At 28.6% G+C, this 21,387-nt stretch overlaps 4 protein-coding genes and 1 pseudogene across 8 annotated transcripts; 3 read left to right on the top strand and 2 right to left on the bottom strand.

The window, feature by feature from the left end:
• Positions 1-29: 29 nt before the first annotated feature.
• LOC132913334 (oligosaccharyltransferase complex subunit OSTC) lies at positions 30-1,125 on the top strand. Its single transcript, XM_060971600.1, has 4 exons — positions 30-266; positions 369-442; positions 530-747; positions 952-1,125. The coding sequence occupies exons 1-4, from the start codon at positions 128-130 to the stop codon at positions 968-970; spliced, it is 450 nt and encodes a 149-aa protein (XP_060827583.1). The 5' UTR covers positions 30-127; the 3' UTR covers positions 971-1,125.
• A 1,384-nt stretch (positions 1,126-2,509) lies between these two features.
• On the top strand, positions 2,510-3,969 carry LOC132913330 (beta-1,3-galactosyltransferase 5). The gene is made up of 2 exons (XM_060971595.1): positions 2,510-3,418; positions 3,632-3,969. The coding sequence occupies exons 1-2, from the start codon at positions 2,601-2,603 to the stop codon at positions 3,861-3,863; spliced, it is 1,050 nt and encodes a 349-aa protein (XP_060827578.1). The 5' UTR covers positions 2,510-2,600; the 3' UTR covers positions 3,864-3,969.
• Positions 3,970-4,265: 296 nt separating this feature from the next.
• Positions 4,266-16,427, bottom strand: LOC132913325 (SUN domain-containing ossification factor). Of its 4 annotated transcripts, none has more exons than XM_060971582.1 (7): positions 14,851-15,456; positions 13,195-13,399; positions 12,942-13,072; positions 10,861-11,489; positions 8,728-10,661; positions 7,124-8,422; positions 4,266-4,554 (listed from the first exon to the last, which is right to left on the bottom strand). In XM_060971582.1, exons 1-7 carry the CDS (start codon positions 14,907-14,909, stop codon positions 4,537-4,539), a joined length of 4,275 nt encoding a protein of 1,424 aa, XP_060827565.1. In that variant the 5' UTR covers positions 14,910-15,456; the 3' UTR covers positions 4,266-4,536. The 4 variants fall into 4 exon arrangements, with proteins under 4 accessions (XP_060827565.1, XP_060827564.1, XP_060827569.1 ...); XM_060971581.1 differs by lacking the exon at positions 4,266-4,554 and adding an exon at positions 15,646-16,427 and having other exon boundaries at positions 6,676-8,422; positions 14,851-14,946; XM_060971586.1 differs by lacking the exon at positions 4,266-4,554 and adding an exon at positions 15,503-15,582 and having other exon boundaries at positions 6,676-8,422; positions 14,851-14,946.
• A 264-nt stretch (positions 16,428-16,691) lies between these two features.
• Positions 16,692-17,841, bottom strand: LOC132913600 (uncharacterized; annotated as a pseudogene).
• A 703-nt stretch (positions 17,842-18,544) lies between these two features.
• Positions 18,545-21,387, top strand: LOC132913331 (dual specificity mitogen-activated protein kinase kinase 3). Of its 2 annotated transcripts, none has more exons than XM_060971597.1 (7): positions 18,545-18,886; positions 19,062-19,234; positions 19,466-19,631; positions 19,713-19,949; positions 20,037-20,216; positions 20,297-20,514; positions 20,650-21,387. In XM_060971597.1, coding segments are annotated over exons 2-7 (867 nt in total). In that variant the 5' UTR covers positions 18,545-18,886; positions 19,062-19,169; the 3' UTR covers positions 20,651-21,387. The 2 variants fall into 2 exon arrangements, with proteins under 2 accessions (XP_060827580.1, XP_060827579.1); XM_060971596.1 differs by having other exon boundaries at positions 18,550-18,886; positions 20,585-21,387.

Here is a 21,387-nt window from a genome sequence, read left to right as displayed (position 1 = left end):
CTTTTCGTATTCCTTTATGCCACACTGCCATCTATTAAATGTAATACATAGCAAACGTGGAAGTTGTTTTGCAAAGGGGTCGATGGGAATGTTCTACCGCATATAATATCCCAATTTTGTTATAAATATGGAATATATATACCGTTTACCATTTTTAGCATTAGAAGTACCGAACTTAAAATTAAAAAAACCATCATGGTTTGTGAAACCTAGCGCTATGGTAGTTTTCTCGCTTATACTTTTGTCATATTTTCTAGTAACTGGAGGTTAGAATTGTATAAAATATAAGTTTTTTTTTCTTTTTATAAATTTTTTCAATGAAATAAAAGTAAGTATTATTTATATTTCGATGATACATCTGTTTAAAGGTATAATATATGACGTAATTGTGGAACCACCTAGTGTAGGATCAACAACAGATGAACACGGTCATGTAAGACCTGTAAGTAAATGGAGTAATTTTATATTAAAAGTTTTGTATTAACACATAATTGTCGCTTTGTTGTGATTATGTATTTATTTTTTATAGGTGGCATTCATGCCATACCGTGTAAATGGGCAATATATTATGGAAGGACTGGCATCCAGTTTCCTCTTTACTTCAGGTGGAATTGGCTTTATACTATTAGACCAAACACATAGTCCATCAACGCCTAAACTCAACAGAGTTCTTTTAATATGTGTTGGATTTATTAGTGTTATTGTGTCGTTTATTACCTGTTGGATTTTCATGAGGATGAAGCTACCGTAAGTTTTTTTTATATTATATATTACAATTTATAACAAAATAAGAAATTCCTTATCGAAGGCAATATTTACTATTAGTTTTACTTTATTTACACTTCATTAAATGAAATGTAATAAAAATTTGATAAATATAAAATAATTTGGATATTATAGGATTTGGATATAAAAATTAATACATAATTCTAATAATGCATATTATTTCAGGGGATATCTACAATCATAAATTCAGTCAGATTAAGAACGATGTGAATTAGAGATCAATATTTTTTACACATTAAAACTATCACATTTTGTACCAAATATATTTAAAATGTACTTTACAAATAATATTAAAAAGATATTTAAAAATCGTGTCAAATATATCTCAAAAGATGAAAAGTTCTTATCTGTTTTTGTCTCCTTGTTGCTTTCTTAATAATAGTAGCAACTAGCATAATTTCTTATGAAGAAATATGTTTCGTACAGGTTTTCCCTGATAATAATTGAATTTTATTATGATAAACTTTGTGTGTGTGTGTGCGCGCGCGCGCGTGCACATTAGGATTTTAAGTCATATAAAATATTAACTCTAAAAAAGATTAGTGAGATACTTACCTATGACTTATTGCGATGATTATAGAAATTGTATTCAGCCTAAGCATCAAAATCGATAGTTAACAAATATTAAGTAGTTCTTCAATAAAAAATACAATTAAAAATGTTTCGTAATTTTCTGGTTTTCAAAATACCTTACTATCATTATTTTATGGATTTTTTAATATGCCACAACAGAGGTATACTTCACAACATATTTCAATATGCTTAATAATGAGGGTAATAAAATCTGTTAATGACAACAATAAGATTGTTATATGTACATACGTATTTGGATGTGTAGCAAAACCACTAATATCTTTCAATATGTGACGCAATTGTTGTGTATAAAAGTAATTAGAATGTTATACTTTTTTTACTATTAAAAAACGTGTTTTTTTATTATATTTTATATAAAATTTTTTTATATACAAAATGACATGATCTTAAACGTACAAAACCAATAAAGTACTAGTACCATAATTAAAAATAAAAGCTAATGAATGTTACGCTTCTATACATAGTAATAAGCAGTAATGTAGTAGTGTAATATAATGTAAATATGATAATAAAGTTACACATATATAATCTTATATGTCATTCTTAATTGTTGCAATAAAAAACATTACGATCAGTATATCTCTTATTCCAGTTCAGCAATTATTATAAGAGAAATAAAGTGTAAAAACAAAATTACATATTTTTGGCAATTGTTCAGGATTATACCACCCTCTTCTATGCATGTACCGTCGTTCGGACTTAGTTTCTAAGATACATATTCACGAAAAACTGTCGGTACCACTACAATGAATTCTGCCTGTAATCATTACGAGCCCATAACCGATTCGGTACATACACTTATATACTACCATGAACGCACAACTATAGGCAGAATTGTAGTGATACCGGTAGTTTCTTTGCACATATCTCGGAAACTAAGGTCGAGCGGCTGTTATATGTATAAAAAGTAGTTGTTCAGAATCATGCCCCCGGTAATATATTCAAAAATCATTGAAATTGGTGAGGTTGGTATGATTCCGAACAATTACCACATTTTTCTATGAGGAGAAGGAAATAATACGAAGTATTATCCAAACCATATGACTATACAAATTAAGAACAAATACTAATTGTATCAATATCAATAGGTATAATTGTTGAACGATATTAATGATTGCATAAATGTGATAACATGTGTGCGCGCGCGCGCGCGCGCGTGTGTGTGTATGCTTTACCTAGATCAAATGAGACAGATGGTACAGTAAATAATTTTCAGAAATATGAAAAAAAAGTTCATTTTTATAGTACTTTGTACGATACTCATCTCATTATTAATTATATTAAAAACAGATACTGTAAATAATACAAAATCAGAATTAAAGTATTCACAGAATGCAAGTTACGCAAATAAAAATTCCACAATTATAAAATTTATCATTGAACCAAAGTGTGATCCTAACTTCATTGTTTGGATCATTATGTCCTCTGCAGATAATCCTTTATACAGAACAGCATTGAGACGTGCATATCCAAGTGTAATGTTAAGAACTTTGAATGTCACGAGGATATTTTTATTAGGAATGCCTAAAGAAAAAAATATATTGAAATACATTTTAAAAGAATCACAGATGTATAATGATTTGTTGCAAGGAGATTTCTTAGAAAATTATAAAAACCTTACGTTAAAACATTTAATGGGCTTAAGATGGGCATCAAGTAATTGTAGGTCTACTTTCCTAATAAAAACTGACAATGATATTGTACTAAATATTTTTGAAACGCTAGAACTTTTACAAAAAAAGGCAATGCAAAAGGAAAATGCTATATATGGATATGTTTTAAGGAAAATGAAACCAATACGAACATCAAATAATAAATGGTTTGTTACTGATGAAGATTTTTCAGACGATGTTTATCCTGATTTTCTCTCAGGTTGGTTTTATATAACAAACTTGAAAGTTGCACAATTATTAGTTCGTGCAAGCGAAAAGTTTGAAAACTTTTTCTGGATTGATGATGTATTTATTACTGGAATTTTAAGGGAAGAATGTGGTATTAAAATTGAAGAACTAAATAGTTTTTATGCAAGTGATTATAGGTAATTTTGTATAAAAACTAATACATAAAAAAGGAAGAAGTTCCATTTGATTATTAAATTAAACTAAAATTTCTTTATTTGGTGTATTTTGTTGACTTTTCAATTGTTTCCTTTTGGGGAAATATGAGAAATCATTTATATTAAATTATAAATTGTAGTAACTATCTTACTTCTCTTTTATTGTTCATTGAAAAGATAAATTAATTTTCACAGGTATTTGGAATGCTGTATACGAGGCAAAATACGGAAGCTAAAATGTGAGTTTATTGCAGGGCCTGATGGAGGCAAAAAAGAATTACATATTAAATTTAAAGAATTTTCTGAATATTGCCAATCGAGCTGTTCTGAAAGAATGAAAGAACAATTAGTATCAAAAACTTGTGTAGCCGCTTATGAAGAGAAAGTAAATATTATAAATCCTAAAGTTCAGATTCATTATATATAAAGTTTGGAACAGAAGAAAAAGTTTGCAAAATTACTACTTTTATTATTATAAATATATTTATAATATTTCTTGTTTCTCAAATGAAAATAAATGTTCTCTAAGAACATCTTGGATTATCATGTTATGGTGATATCATATGTCACTGTTTTTAACTGTTACATTCATTTTTTTAATTGTTTAAAATTTTTGTTTCTCCACTTGCTAGATTATTACAAATCAAGAGACACAGTAATCTTCATAGTTTTAGGAAAAGCTTGCTACACTATGATAGTTGAATTATTATCTCTCTCTCATTTAGCACTTAATTTTAATAATACTCACGCATCGCTTTCAATCAATTTCAAGCCTGATTTCTGTTTAGGAAGAATTTTATTGTATAGATGATCCCAGATATTTTCAATAATTATTTTATTTTAAAATTTTCTTTCCTATTTCTTACTCATTTTTTGCAAGAAGCTTATTAGTTATTTGCTCAAGCCAATAAAGTATTATAGACAAAAATTCTCAATGATAAAAGCGTTATTTTAAGAATTTATATATCTTTAATTGTAACTTTACTTGAATGTAACTTCCATACACGCACCAAAAAAGCTTAGTTTACATTATATAATGCTAAACTACAATCACTCCAAAAGATATTATTGATTATTTTATAATATTTGGCTGAGGTCAATTATGTTCTTTTCTTACCCTGAAAATTAAATTTGTTAAGTATTTAAGAAATTAAATAGTGTGAAGGCTAGTAATGACATAAATTTATATTTAGATCAATCTATTAACATCTTGTTTTAAATCTTTTATGCTATCGTAAAACAAATTCACTTTTAAATTTATCTTAATTTCTTCTAGCCAGCGAAGTACTTTTAATTATAATATTATTGTTTTCTAAATTACATATTTATAAACACATATTAATTATAATTAAATATTTATCCGACATACACGGTACAAAATTTAATGTACATAATAAATAATAATAAATACAACAGTTCAACGCATTCATCATGTATTAAAGTTACTTTGTAAACGGAAAAAGTTAAAATATTTTTGAAAATCAAATTTGTTTGTTTAAAAGTTAAACAGATCATATAAGAAATATTTGTTATTATTCCATAAAAAACAAAAATATTTTAAAGTAAGATTACGTAAAGTTAACATTAAAATTATAAGTTAAAGATTTATTTTCATAATTATACCTTTCCTATTACAAAGTAACTTCTACTACGAAATTTTATAATACATTAAAAATTGACATACTTTATAAAATAACACTAGACTGAATCAGTACGAATTTTTAGTTAGGCTGTTTATCATAATAAACGTAATGTATATAATTTTATGTGTAATATGTAAGTTATGATGATTCTGATAATAATAATAATAATGATAATGATAATGATATTAGGTATCCCATAAAGTGTTTTGTTGAAACTTAAAATTATAGTATGTTTTATTACCGTTTTATTAATTTTAGTTATTTACGCGGTCATTGTATAATTAAATGGTTACTTTGCTACTTTGATTTAAAATAAAAAAAAAAAACCATAGCATTAATGAAAACAGACAATAGTTAATAGAAGATTTAAAGAATATACAGAATACACTAAAATTTCTTATTAAATTTTTAAAGTATTCTTCCAATGTGATTTTCTTTATCTCATATAGCATCAAGAAACTTTCCATTTTTTATATTAGTACATATTTCTAATATTAAGTTGGATATTAAAATAAGATTTTGTACAAAAGATGATATATAAATGCATTTTCGATTTTACAAAACATTATAAAATATTACCACTGTAAGTAAAAAAAGTAAAATGGCGTGATTTTTATATTTCTCAGCATTTAATCTTCTTTCACTGTACATCCGTAAGACTCTTCTAATAAGAGTAATTTTGTCACAAATATGGCGATTAACTCTCATCACTGAACTTCACGACTTCCTGGTTTCTTTACAAGATGAAAATCGTTTTATTTATCATTAGAATATGGATATGTTTTCAGCATGGTGATGCTCTTATCTACAAAAGTCATAAGTTCTAGAACAGGCTTTGTTATATGTTTCCTGGTTGTCGAATAAGAGAAAGAAATTCGTTCTAAATTTAAAGAATCTTTTCTACGAGTTCAGCAAAGGAAGGCTTTAAAGAATGGTAAATGATCTTGAATAAGTTTGGAAGACCAACAAGGTCAAAGGTCGATGACTTTGTTTTAGAATGGGTTACAAGCTAAACGAAAATATGTAGTTTATTTAAAAAATTAAAAGTCATCTTGAAATTTTATCTCCATTTAGCCAGTGCCGTGATATTATGTACATAATTGTACGTCCCCTTGAAGCAGAGTAGGTTTTATTTAATACCGGTATATAGACAAACTTTTTGAGATACCTAATAGTAAGTAAGTATGATAGTTGTGGATGTTTATTAGTGCTGTCTTACTTCGGAATTTCTTCTATTTCTACATTTATCGCTATTAGGCCATTCAGCGCAGTAATCAAGAAACGTTACAATAAACCTGTGTAAACACACTAAATTCCATTGTAGCTAAAAGATGTTTCAATCATGTCATGTTAACCACGTGTGCTAACAACGCACATTTTATGTCTATTACCTTTACACACTAAACATCCACAATTTAAAAGAATAATATTAAATAATATATAAGCTATAATGTTAAAAATAATAATGATACATAAATCAGTCTAGTACACTATAATAAAGCTTTATTTCAGAAACAGTTCTATATAGGAGATATTTTAAATAATAATTATATTTACACCTATTGATAAGAAATTTCATACGAACAAATCACAATATTCAGATATTATACGATCTATTTAATGTATGTACAGAGGTACAGACTTATTTGCATATAAAATTTCTGAAAACAGTTCATGGTCAGTTAGTAAAATTTTGTGACATATGGATGCGCAATATATGTACATGCACACAGTCTGCATATATTTTTTGGAGATATAATACGATGATTATGTGCCACATATTATAATATGCTGTGTGATAATATATTATAAAATCTCACCAACTGATCAACTATTTACGGAAACATTATATAGGAATACAGCTCTACAAATAATGTAAGTCTGTGAAACTGCACATATCTTAAGTAACTTCATACGGGCAAAGCATTCGAACCAAGCGTATTTTATACTTAAATAGAAAGTCTTATAAGCTCTAGCAATTTCAAGTTATCCCCTCAATCAGCCGTCATTGGCAAGTTTATTTTAATCAAAAAAATTTTCTCACCATTTTCCTAAAACCAGTGCTCTTTTTCTCCTTTTTCTTTGATATTGACGTCACACTACTACTTCTAGATTCATCACTTTGATCCATTAACAGACCGTTAGTAGTTGTATCACCATCGGTATGAACTTTTTCTGAAGACAGTTTTAAGGGAATATAACTTACTTGTACAGTCTTATCATTAGAATCACGTGAATTCTTACTCCATTCTCCATTCACATCATTTGAATAAGCTTTTCTTTTCTTTCTCGTACTTAAAGCTGTTTTCATAAAGGAAGATGTTACACTTAGTCTTGTGTCTTTTAATATGCCACTAATGTTTTTGGAATTTAAGAGATCTTCAGATTCCATGACAGTTTGTTCACTATAAGCAATTCTTTCTGGATATATATCTGCTGATAATGAATTCAATTCATTTGAATTGTCAGTATATGAATTATTTAGCTCAGAATTTTTAATGGATTCTGTCTCAGAGTTATCAGCACATGATAAGTTGTATATCAGTTGTATATTACTCTCTGCTTTGTGAACATTATCATCGTGCGAATTAATCATATTTTCTGGGGCAGATTTAAGCCTTTTACAAACCTGTTTTGGGGCATCAATTGTATGCAACACTTCAACAGACGAAGCAATTTTTGGTGTTATTTCCATTTCGTGTGTAACATCTGTTGAAGTTGAAGTTCTGTACTGTGTATTTGGACATATCTCTATATCATTATTTACATTTGTTTGATCACCAATCAGGGTGATTGCTTTTTTACGTTTCCTCTTCTTTTCCTTTTTCGTTTCATTAGATTTACCAATAATCATTAATTCGCGGTATGTACCTGTAATGTGAGAAGCTATTTCGCTTGGTCTTCGCTTTTTCGGTTTCTTCATATGTGAATTATAGTTTTCTGCACTTTTACGCCGCATCATGTCTTTGTCTGACTGTTGCTTCTTCTTAACTTCAACTCCTTTATTATTATTTCCCCAACAGTACATTAAAATTAAATATATCATAAAAACTTCGGAGCATATTAACAACATATGTTGGCCTATCATAGAGATTTTCCCGTGCCAACTATCACGATCATGTAGTAGATTTTTCATCGAGTTGGAAAGGTTAACGATTTTTTCTTTTAAAATAGAAATTTCTTCTGCCCTTTTTGATTCACGTTCGTCTCTTTTTCGCGTTTCTTCACTCATTGCTGAAACCGTGCGTTCAAGAGATCTTTGCATTTCTTCAACCTGTTTTTTATATCGACGACTTAATTCTTCCAAGTATTGTCCACTCAAAGACATATTTCTTTCTAATGCCTAACAATAATAAAGAGTCTGTGTGTGTATGTGTGTATACATATAGGTATATATGTATATACGTATATATGTACATATATACATATAGATATATATTATATATTTATATATTATATTAGAATAAATATGTACATAGCAATATGTACCAAGAGCACAAAGCATTATTATATGTAACCAAAGAGATTTCATCTAACAATATGTTTATTGTATTTCAAAACTAGCAAGATTATATTCCACAATTTCTATTCTTTTTGTCACATAATAACAATTAGAATTATTAATTTGATAAGTAACTACATACATACCTTGATTCTATTAGACAATCTTAGGAAAACAGATTCTTTTTGCGGCATGGTATTTGCCGTTGACTGAGTCACTGAAGCACTCGCAATAGGACCATTTTGAATATGGGCTGATTCCCCTTCTAAATCCTTTAGATCAGATAATAAATTGTCAAACGTTAAAGAATCTTGAGAAGGTAACTTAATTTCTTGATCTAAAATCTCTGTTTGTTCTTGTTTCCCTTCTTGATCCAGACGTCCCACTTTCTCCACTTTATTTGGTACGCTAGCAAATTCCAATGGTTCCATGTCTGATATTACATCATCATTTGGAAATTCGCTGCTATCAGTAGTAGTTATTGAGACAGAAGCAGTTGTTTGAGGTGAATTTTCGATAGAAATACTAGGAGTTATAGGTGGCTCTTCGGAGGCCTTTAAGATTGGATGTTGTTCAATATTTAAAGATACAGGAACAGTTGTTAGTACTTCGGCCTGAATTGTTTCCTCAATTTCCAAAATTGGTATCGATGTTTCATTCTTAATTTCTTCTTTCCCAAAAGTTTTAGCAGGCTTTATCTGTGAAGCTATACTTTTAGAACTGGAAGAAATCTCGACAGGTGTACTAGAGAATATGTTAGTTTCTTCACTAGATGGTTCCCGTATACCTTTTTTAGGCTCTTGAGAAGTTATATCAACATTTGAAGTCAAAGCACGTGTAGCTGACGTGTGTTGAAATGTATCACTATTATAATCTTCTTTGTGTTTGTGTGATATATCTTCTTTAATAACCTCTTTGAAATTATTAAATGGTATTTCATGGCTTGTATTCATTACCACTTTACGTTCTTTTATGGCTAATACATTGCAAAGTGCCGCAATATATTCAGATTTAAGTATAGATGTTATGAATGCTAGCTGAAAATTCTTACTTGAACTAAATCCTTCATTAAGTTGATCATGTTTTTCCGTATCTTTTACATTTTCATTATTTCCTCTTGTCTCCTTTTTTGCGGAAGTTTCAACTCCAACACCATGAATTTTACATAGTCCGCTTTGTCTTAAAGTTCTATTCACCAGATCAATTTTAAGCAATTCATTTAATTGTTTTTCCCTACAACTAATTAACTGGAAGATTTTTGCAAATTTTTGATCTGAGCAGCTATCACAAAGGATGGTATATCTTGGTGTAGTACAACTGATAAAAGAGTTCTCAAGGATATTACCACTGTCTATACTTTGCTGGATTTTCGTGATGTTGTTATAGGTTAAATCACTTGATTTTACTAATACCTCGGCTGCTTTTTTCATAATGCTCAATACAGCATCTCTAGCACTGCCAAATAAATTTCTTGGTGGTTCACCATTTTCAACATCTAAAATCTCCTCTTCATCACTGTCTTCGTCGTCGCCTACATTTGTATGCGACTCTCTCGGGATTTGATTCTCTGTTTCTGTTTCGAGAACCTCAAATTCACTGGTACCATAAGCACGAAATAAAGAAATAGGACAAAAATGTTCAGATCCATAATAGGTTTGAAGTTCCACTTTTATAAATTTCCCGAAAAGATGTGGTTCTAGAGCAAAACTTTGAATGTCCTTTACATTTTTTGCAGTAAACTGACCAACCGGACTCCAATCTCTTGTAGGAAAACGATCGCTAATATACACTGAAAAATCTTTTGGTGACGAACTAAAAAGTTCAAAATTGGCCAATTCGATCTTCTTAGCTTGAATCGCTTCACAAAGTTCTACTACAAACCATATACGTGACGTACATGTATTAAGCATATATTCATCTCGGGTGGAAACTAAAACGCTTCCAACACTTCGTGCTTCTGGATTTGCTGCTACGAGTTTTGCACCACAATCTGGAGAAGCATAATTTTTAGAACGAACTTTCATTCCACCAATTCCTCGTGTTGGTGTCCCAGAATTCTGAACAGAAGCATTTGGATGTGCTACAAAACAGGTAATTACTGTTTTATAATTAAAAACAAATTTATAATTAAAACAATGAAAATATTATTTTTGTTTCGATTATAATATTTGTTACAATGAAATTATTTTCACAAATACTATATGAAAAATGAGACACATTTTGGACTAATTTTTGCGCAACACGACAGCACTATTGTTGAGTTTATAAATAGAACTCACTTTTTTTCCTTTCAGCTTCCTCCAATCTTTTTTGTGTCCATTCACTGAAAGACGGAATATCTTCATGTGGATTTGAGGATCCCACAGTTACGATTCCTTCACCAAGTACAACTGCGGCAGCATCATCTCCATTTTCTCCCGCTAATCTAGCTTTAGCATCAGTATCACTTAATTCTGAGGTTGTTGCAAATGTCCCATCAACTTTAGATATCTCATCGGGAAGTACTTTAACAACACTCTCTTCAAGCTTCAACTCTGGCCCATCAGTGGTAATAGAAGCTTGTTCAGCCCTTACTACAACCACTACCTCAGATGTTTCCTCTTCCCCAACTAAATTTGTCAGTAACAAAGATTCTTCCTCAAGACTATTTGTTTCATTACGCGTTTCAGTAATTTCATTGACAATAGATGGTGATGGTGATGGTGTTTGTATGCTAGATGACGTCTCTTCCTGTACTTTTTTTATTTTTTGTCTTATATTTCCATTTTTTGTCAATATAGATGATTTTTTTGGAAATAATCTAGATTTTGAAAACTCAGAATTAAGCTTTGATTCTGCTAAACTTTGAAGTTCTGCTACAGATGTATTCACCGATGTTAAAACTGTTGCTTCCTCATTTTCAGAAATTCTGCAAAGAAGAAAACTGAATGTATATATATACTTGTAATATATCTATGAAAAATTGCTTTAAATAAGGCGATCAACATAATTTTAAAATGCATATGATTTTATAGCTTTGTTCTAAGAAAGGATTAGTTGGTTAAATAAAAGATTGTAGGTTAGGAAATAATTATTTCTATTATTTAAGCTAAAAATTTCTGGCATCTTTATTTTGGTAGCAACCTAGGTTTAAAATTTTTGTTGTAAAATATTTATGCTTAATGACAGAAAAGTATTTAAATTAATTTTTCACTTTCTGATATAGTGAATCCTTCATATATTGAAGGTTCAAGCTTATTCCTCTGAGCCAAAACATACTAAAAACTTATTTTTAACGTTCTTATTCTTCATTTGTATTTGCCAACGATATTTTTATTATACATATATAACTCTTTATATGTTATAGGTAAAACATTTTATTGAAAATAAAACTCGTACAATGATCATAATCGTACATCGGTTCAGTCACAATAATACATTTATAATAATTATCGTTATTAATTATATAAAATATGTTTTCTTGGATAGATATTTTTATTATTTTCATCCTTACATTTTTTTACTTCTTATCTTTTCCAATTCAAATTATGCATTTAATGCAATCACTGTGTGTCTTATCAGCTATTATCTTATCTTTTATTTTAATTGTCAGGCAAAGATAATTAATTATGCCTTATTATACATAATTTTTTTCCTCTTTATTTTAAGCATAATTTTAATAAGGCTACTGAAAACTAAAACATTTCATGTATTGTACCACAATACTTTTTATGTTATTAAATTTTCATCATTTCAATACCTTAAACAAAATAATGAAGAGACTTTATTACATATATTATACATGAAAGTATAACTTTATAGATATATAAGTTAATTACGATTTTCAGCATAACATAGCAATACATATTGAATTTAATGAAATTTAATTAAAGACTGGGCTCAAAATATTATTTAGTATTTTAAATACCAGCACGTATTTATTACTTATAATTCTTAATCAATAGATTAGATTTCTTATATTTTATCTTCAACACATCTTTGTAAATGATCCACAAAAATATACGTAAAGTGTAAATTTCTTTCTTTTATGATAATAAATTCGAGAATTTAAATATTATTACTATATTATCTTATTTTCTAATTTATTGATTTACTAACTACTGAGACTTGTAAAATTCTTTCACATTTATTCACATTTAAGTGCAAGCTTCAATAATTCTAAATTTTGTAAATTTATACTGCTCTAAATGTAACATATTAAAACAAAAATATTTTTAGTTGCAAATTATTCATATAAGTAAGAATTAGAAATATTAGTCTATACATGTTAAGTAACGTATATAAAGTTCACATTTCACAGCCTTATGCAATCAAATGTAATAGGATTTTCCTGTGTTATGTTGACATAATAAAAACTTACCCCTGAGATAAATTAGGTTGTTGAGTAAGAGTTTCCGCTACAATATCCGAATCTTTATAAGGATTCTCTTTCTTTCTTGCTTCGCCATTTATAACTGTTTCAAAACCAGCAGATTCTTCAATATATTTTTCCTAAATTTTTATAGATGAATTAGATATTTCTACATAACTAGAAATTTCATAGAATAAGAAATAATGTAATAATTCTTAATAATGTCGCAATTTATAACATATTTTTTATTTTTAATTCTTACATGATAATAATGATCTTTATAATCAGTTTCTAATTTGCTTAGATCATGTAGTTCCGCAATTGGTATAGTGGATATGTTTAGGTCAATAATTTCCATATCATTTGACGTATTATTATCAACAGCTTCAGAAGTTTCATTCATTTTAATGGATGAGCGATAATTGGTTTGTGCATTTTCAGAAGCAACTATGATGAACAGAAGTGCACTGTAAATAAAACAGAAAGGTATCATATAGTAGAAAGGAGAAACTGTATATTATTTCGAAACATTGTATTTTTATATGAAATGAAATATCCAAAATTGAAACTTAAAGCTCTTATTATTATTATTATTATTATTATTGTTATTATTATATATATATACACATGATATATAAAGATACATATATTCTAAACGTAAACAATTGTAAACTCAGTCCTTCTTCGTGTCCAAAAGGCTGAAAAATAAACTATTATTGTTATTATGTTATATTCTAGATGTATTACAAATTTAAATAGTACGATGATTTCTTTCTTCCTAAGTGAAAGAGTCAATTAGCTAAACATCGTATCACACAAAATTTATACAAGTTCAAATGATTAGTTCTTCAATTTTCCAGCACCTCTCTTTATGTCTTTTTTTAATTAATAAGTAATCCTGAAATTGTAAAAATTATATACGTGTAACAAAAAATTGTTATTTACTGTTCTATAAACAAGAAGTTAATGAAGGTATTTTATTAAACTCAATATGCAATCTACTTGTAACATTGCAAACATATGTTTGCAACTGCATTTTATATAACATTTTCTTATTATTAATTATATTTCCATGATATGTAAGAAAAAATGATGAACACCCTGTTACAAATTCTTATAAATCAAATGTTTTTATTTTGAAATAGTTTTATACACGATGAAAATAATATATCTCAATATGATCATTTTGCACAATGCCTTATAATTTTATTACAATAACGTATTACAAATAAGTAACAAAAATATTGAATGATAGTACAATGTTAATATATGGATTAAAACAAATGAATAACTTAACAAAAAATATGAAATTAACATTTCCTATTTTATATATATATATATATATGAGAATTTATAATTTATAATAAAATATAAATATTAAAGTAATGATACTTTATACTTAATTTTTACAAAATTTACATTAATTTATAAGATAATAAGAAATTTACTTGAAAATATAAGTAGATATTCATATATTCATTTGATGTATTATATTTTTATATACGTACTTATTTTATATACTTCCTTCACAAAGTTATAATGTATAGAACATTAAAATGAATTACCTTTTTACAAGTTAATAGAAATTTGTACTTTTTTAATTGAAATTATGGATATAAATTCTTTCTATATTCTATATGTGTCAAATATTGTTAATTCATATATTATGGTATTCTAAACATCAGATTTACTAACAATATATTGTAACCTTGTGTAACGCTAGTTAAAACACTAGTTATAAGGACAATTGATAGTAACCTTATACTTTTTATTATTTTTGTGCGTTTAAATAAAACATACCGGTTAAACAATACGCTACACTAGTACTATAAAAAATTCAGTGCATAACAAGGTTATCAGTAATTATATATACACATGCATGTAAATTGTTGATAAAAGTGGAAGAAAAAATGCTTACCTGGAAACAACTGATATAAAAAGTAATGTCCAATACACGCGCATTATACAAATCTTCATCTTCTTAAATGCTCACATTACTCTTCAGAAAATTCCTCTGTCAATAGATAGATATTTTCATAAATATAAAAACATATCACGACTGTACTACTATACTATCATTACTACTGCCGTTACTGTTATCACCGCCACTATCACCATCTTTATAACCCCTTTTATAACCATCAGTATCACCACCACAGTTATTACACAGTAAAAATCTGACGTGGTCAAATTAGGATGGTTTTGACATAAAAATAATTGAATTATCCATAACTTCGTTAGATATCATTCTGTCGTGCTGCAATTTCAATCATTTTGTGTAAAATTTCTTGTAACAAATAATGCAATTTTGAAAAGAACGACAGTACACTTCGCATCAAAAATCTTTTCTACGTGCAACGAAAACAGCTGATTCAATTAAAGCATGTGTTGTAGGTATCTTAACACTAACCTATTGATCCAATGACTTTCTACAATATGACCTCGAGTAAATAGTGTCCAAATAAATAATGTTCAAGCAAATAGTGTTCTCGAATATCTTGAATAAAAAATTGAAAGAACAACTTATTTTGTCGTAATATTTTTAACTGAAATTTTATACAAAACTATACTATAACATGTAGATATCATAAATAATGTAAATAGCTAAACTTTACTTTGGCGAACATAAAATTGTTGACTATATATATATATATAAATATATATATATTATGATAGCTTTCAATGCGTAGAATTCCAAAATTCAAGTCTTAACATTAGGAATTTAACGGTTCAGAAGTTATACATATGTAAAATTGAGCGTTTTAAGCGTATTTAACACGTTACTTTGACGCCATATTAACTTCTATCTTATGATTCGTCCAATGAGCGGAGTTGCTGGCTGTAAATAAATGCCATAGGTATACGTCCATGATAAATGCACATAGGTGGCTACCATTTTGCGGCGGGATTTTGAATCGTAAGTATTGGATTAGGTTTGATATATTTGATATCTTCTATTAGGTTCGTTTACTTCTATAAAAGTTTATAGAAGTGTAGAAGTTTAGTTCAATGCTAATCTGTGCGAAGCGCAGCGGTTATAATTATATAAAGAAATCTTGGCACTCGTGCACCGGGAACATGGAAAAACATATGGTTGAGTCGTGAAAAATCAATATGAAAGACAAGAAGAGTCACAATATGCGCATGCGTAATACGCTATGAATATTTCACAGAGCAGGGACACTTTACTCATCTGTATCTGTCTTGTAGAACGAGAACCTTCTGGTCTTCCGTGTTAATTTTTCCACGACTCAATTTTCGGACGATTTCCCTTGGCGAGTGTCGAGATCCGTTTAAATAATTGTGGATCGTGGCGTCGGGACCTGTTTATATGATCATGGAGCGGAGTGCGGACCAATCAGATGATTGATAGAAGCTAATAGAAACAATATGACGTCATACTATCCTGTAAAATAAGTTGAAACGCTTAGTTTTACTAGAGAGAATTTCCCCTCTGGTGTTACATATCCATCACTCTTAAATCGCTGGATTCTTAAAGTTAAGACTGATACTTTTTTGATCCCACGTGTCGAAAACTATTAAATGGGAAAAAAAAAGGAAAAATGATTTCATGTCCACTGAAATAAAGTATAGTCGATTTAATAAAAGGATAAGAACTTTTTATGCGACAAACTTTCTTAGCATCTTTAGATAATAGTGATTTTATTTTAAACTTCTAATTATCTCTTCTGTAAAATTATCTCTTTTTGGAACATGCGAAATATATTAATCTCTCTCTCTCTCTCTCTCTCTCTCTCTCTCTCTCTCTCTCTCTCTCTCTAATATAACAACAATTACGATGTCTACAATTATAAATCTTCTCTTTGAAGACCATATAATGATGTCTGGCACATTGTGTCATAAGATATGATCCTGGATAATGGAAATGCATCATCTCACAAGATTACACATTCAGATGATATATTTAATACACATCCTTTGAAAGCTGTCTTCAAATTAGAATTATCAAAAATTGCATCTTCCGGTCAACTCCCATAGCATCCAACATCAATCACTGTGAAACAATAATTGTGATCAACTAATCCCGAAGCTACAATAGTGTAGTTGCGATTGGCCTGTCACTAAATGACAACATGTTTTCCATCTAAAGCTCCTATACGGTTTGAATAGTTCTACCTTGCATGGTATGCTTTCGCAATGTTCATCCAATCATTTATATTTTTGTATACCTGAAACAATGAAATATCTTGTTTCGAGGAATAGAATTGTTACATGAGTACATACGAATGGCAATTGTTCAACAAGGAAAGATAGTACTGCTTTTGAAACACATGCAAAACCAACACCCGTGAAAATAAAGAAAAGAGAGAAAGATAACCAATTTTAATAAACAACGTGCCACATTGATTGACAATGATGTTAAAGCATTAAAGGATATTTCCAATAACCAGAAATCCGATAAATTTGGGACGTTTGGAAATTCTATCGCAATACAACTGCAAACATTGCCAAACGAGGTGGCAATTAAACTATAACAAGATGTACATAACATGATGTCAATTATGTGAACACGCTAAAATTATATACAATCATTGTCTCCATCTGCCTCTACCTGTAGCATTATTCCATTACTTTGAAGAAAACAACATAGAAGACACAGGCGTACAAAAACAAACATCAAACATTCGAAATCTTCTTTCAAATTGATTACCTTGTAAATTTAAAAAATTTCTATTATGTATGATAGTGTCCAGAAAAACTGAAATTAAATAATTATTGTAATCCAGTGGCTTTCACTGACTGCTTAAATATGTTGACGGAACCCTTTTTTATTTACTTGAATATATTCTTCTAATGAGATATATATTGCATCCTACACCTTGAATAAAATCTTAGATATAGAACATTTTGGCACTCTATTATATATATGCATATATATTATAAACATAAAAGAATTGAAGAAACTTTGAGAGTCTTCCAAAGCAAGTTCTTTCAACAGAGTGTTGCTTCTAATGCATTCCCTTTATCAGTCCTACTTTATGTTCAAACTTTCTTTTTACATATTCTTCTAGTTATTTGAAGTTCACGATTTATTAAGTCAAAGACAACCCAAAAAGTATTCGCTGCGGCCACTTCGTCGCACGCCATATTTAAATCTAAAATAAATAAGCTTTGAAACAAATAACTGTATCTTAATAATTAATTGCGAATTAAGGAAACTTTAAACTGTTACCACGTTTGCATTTTGGACACAGAGCTTAGTTTACTATCATTGTTTGGTCTATTTATTTCAGATTTTAACAAAACGCGACTTATCTATGATCCAATAAGGAAAATTTTAATAAATAATATTAATAATAACTGTTCTTATTGGAGTTTATCGCATAGCAGAGCGAAGGATTTATGCTTTGGCAATGTTCTTTTCTATTGAAACAGAGGTAAATATGCAAATTGGAGAGTGATTATAGTTACCGTTAATACATAATTTTGACATTTAGTCAATATTTCATTGCAATCATATCTGTTCGTTGCTTCAAGAACAAAACTTTGAAATATGAATTTGGCGCGGAATAGTTCACGCAGTGTTCAATAGAGGGAGTATGCTACAGCATACAATGTCATGACAACGATAATCAACTGTTGCGACATTAAAAGTCATGACTTTTAATGCAGCGTGTAAACGTACCTTTAATGCTTCATCTTAAATAATTTGAGACATATTATAATTTTACTATTAAACAAATTTATATCAGCTATGTATTACTATTTCATTAAATTTTGGAATAAAACATCGCAATCCTCTTTTTTTAAAATTTTCTAATATATCTAGAGTACGATAATTCAGTTTAGAGTTTAAATTAAGTTGAAACTGAATTGGCTTTTGTGAGCAATTTCAAGCGACTATTTGAGTTTACTGAAAACTTCATATATGGGCAACGGAAATTTAGAATTTTATCAATATTATCTTACAATATCATCATGTTATTAATAAGGTATCGTGTGAATTATTGTTAATGATCTTACAATAAAAATATTTCCGAAGAAATTTAATTTTATTTACTAGTTTACTTGTATTTATCTGTAGTAAATTCACTGCATAACCTTTAATCCTTAATAACTAATATTATCCTAGTGTATAAAATAAACATATATCAACTTTTTTTACAGAATACATATCTGTCGTTTATTAGGATTCATCTGAATATGTATTATGTTCAACTGCATATACTGCCACGATTGCAGGTTTAATATTATTTATTAGTTGTCTATTGAATTATGGCTGTACGTCGAGGAAACAGAAACTTGAAGTTGCAGGTCTCTGAAGAGACACCTGTGCCTGTGTACGTAATATTATTATTTTGTTAATCTATTATTATAATAGCAATTTATTTCTATTAACACTATATAAATATATTCTTATGAATAAATGTGAGAAACGTATATCCAAGTGAAAAATATATCATAATATGTTAAGACTGTTCTGCTTTTTAATAAATTACTTTTTCTTTGATAATTGTTCAACTTTCAGTAATATTATATAATAAGTTGATAATAACTTTTATACGTTATAGCACTCCGCCAAGAAATTTGGATAAAAGAACTACAATAACCATAGGTGATAAAACATTTGTAGTAGAGGCAGATGATTTAGAAACAATCTGTATCCTTGGACGAGGAGCATATGGTATTGTGGATAAAGTACGACACAAACAGAGCGGTACTATTATGGCAGTCAAGGTATAACGTATTTTTACGAAGAAATCATATTAATATATTTCTTATGTGTTTGTAATTAAGCTGTTTTATATATCATTATAGAGAATAACTGCAACAGTTAATACACAGGAACAAAAACGTTTACTTATGGATTTAGATATTTCGATGCGTAGTTCAGCATGTCAATATACAGTACAATTTTATGGAGCATTGTTTAGGGAAGGAGATGTTTGGATATGTATGGAAGTTATGGATATGAGTTTGGACAAATTTTATACAAAAGTATATAAGCATGGTCGTGCCATTCCTGAAGATATTTTAGGGAAAATTGCTTTTGCAGTAAGGAGAAACTGAATGAACAAATAACAAAGAACTTACTGTTTATTATAACGTCAATCATAATTATAATTTTAAAAATGTTTACAGGTAGTAAGTGCATTACATTATCTGTACTCACAGTTACGGGTGATCCACAGGGATGTGAAACCTAGTAATATTTTAATTAATCGAAAAGGAGAGGTCAAGATCTGTGACTTTGGTATATCTGGTTATCTTGTGGATTCTGTTGCTAAGACTATTGATGCCGGTTGTAAACCATACATGGCTGTACGTAACTTTCTAAGATAGATTATAACATCTCTGATCCTGTCTATTCAATAAATTCTCCATTGTAACCTTTCTTTTAGCCAGAAAGGATAGACCCGTCGGGTAACCCTTCACAGTATGACATCAGATCTGATGTTTGGTCGTTAGGTATATCTCTTGTTGAACTAGCAACAGGAAAATTTCCCTATGAATCTTGGGGTACACCTTTTGAACAATTAAAACAAGTTGTAAAGGATGAAGCACCAAAGCTGCCAGCTGATAAATTTTCGGCCAATTTTGAAGAATTTATCAATAAATGGTAAATTCAATTGTTCGTAATGTTATTTTAAATCCATTATGTACAGTTCAATTAATAATTGTTTTTTCAGTTTAATGAAAGATTATACTGCCCGTCCAAATTATAATCAATTATTGAAACTTGATTTTATCACAGAGCATGCCAAAAAGGACATAAATGTTGCTGAATTTGTTGGAGAAATTTTGGACCTACCTGAAGTTGAGTAATCAGCATAGTATATAAATATTTTTGACATGGTGTGTTACATGATCTTTAATGTAACTTCGTATTATGTATCGAAGTTATATAATCAGTTCTCTATATCTTCATCAGTCATATTATTCACTCATACGTACGCACGCTACAAGTAAATTAAAGTATAGTGTAAAACATAATATGTGTAACTTTTGTCTAAAAATCAATGTCTTCAAAAGTTCACTTTCTTGTCTGTTCAATATGTAACCTATGTATAATTTTCATTAATAATTTCTTCCGGATTAGTAACTATTCTTCAAACAGAGAGCAAACCCATGTAAATAATATACAAATATTTTCTCACATATAACGATAGATTGTTATTGTAGTAATGTAGTAAATAAAATTTAAATTATAAATACTTGATTGAACTAAGTATTTTATATATATATATATTTCTATATAACACGTGCACTACATAACGCGATTCTAATGATAATAAATTAGTGATATTAATATAAATAACACGAACAACAACTGAAAAAATATTTACTTACGAGGAAAAGTTATGTAAAAAATATCCACCATTTTGGAAGAGTTTAAATAGAAAAAATATAGAGCTAATTACATTTGTCCATTTATATATAGTGTAATAATGTAACGGATATTAATTGATAATAAATATAATTGTGAAACATA

The sequence above is a fragment of the Bombus pascuorum genome, chromosome 13, assembly GCF_905332965.1.
Source record: "Bombus pascuorum chromosome 13, iyBomPasc1.1, whole genome shotgun sequence".
Classification (NCBI taxonomy): domain Eukaryota; kingdom Metazoa; phylum Arthropoda; class Insecta; order Hymenoptera; family Apidae; genus Bombus; species Bombus pascuorum.
The sequence above is the reverse complement of the archived record's forward strand: the minus strand, read 5'-3'. Positions and strand labels throughout refer to the sequence as shown.

Excerpts from the sequence above, each read along its gene's own strand:
- LOC132913334 (XM_060971600.1), top strand. The coding sequence starts at position 128 with ATGGAATATATATACCGTTTACCATTTTTAGCATTAGAAGTACCGAAC. Across the intron at positions 267-368 it reads ATATTTTCTAGTAACTGGAG|GTATAATATATGACGTAATT; the intron begins GTTAGAATTGTA and ends ATCTGTTTAAAG. Across the intron at positions 443-529 it reads AACACGGTCATGTAAGACCT|GTGGCATTCATGCCATACCG; the intron begins GTAAGTAAATGG and ends TATTTTTTATAG.
- LOC132913330 (XM_060971595.1), top strand. The coding sequence starts at position 2,601 with ATGAAAAAAAAGTTCATTTTTATAGTACTTTGTACGATACTCATCTCA. Across the intron at positions 3,419-3,631 it reads TTTTATGCAAGTGATTATAG|GTATTTGGAATGCTGTATAC; the intron begins GTAATTTTGTAT and ends TAATTTTCACAG.
- LOC132913325 (XM_060971581.1), bottom strand. The coding sequence starts at position 14,909 with ATGAAGATTTGTATAATGCGCGTGTATTGGACATTACTTTTTATATCA. Across the intron at positions 13,400-14,850 it reads TTTATATCAGTTGTTTCCAG|TGCACTTCTGTTCATCATAG; the intron begins GTAAGCATTTTT and ends TTTTATTTACAG. Across the intron at positions 10,662-10,860 it reads GGAAGCTGAAAGGAAAAAAA|CACATCCAAATGCTTCTGTT; the intron begins GTGAGTTCTATT and ends CCTGTTTTGTAG.
- LOC132913331 (XM_060971596.1), top strand. The coding sequence starts at position 19,170 with ATGGCTGTACGTCGAGGAAACAGAAACTTGAAGTTGCAGGTCTCTGAA. Across the intron at positions 19,235-19,465 it reads GAAGAGACACCTGTGCCTGT|CACTCCGCCAAGAAATTTGG; the intron begins GTACGTAATATT and ends TATACGTTATAG. Across the intron at positions 19,632-19,712 it reads GTACTATTATGGCAGTCAAG|AGAATAACTGCAACAGTTAA; the intron begins GTATAACGTATT and ends ATATCATTATAG.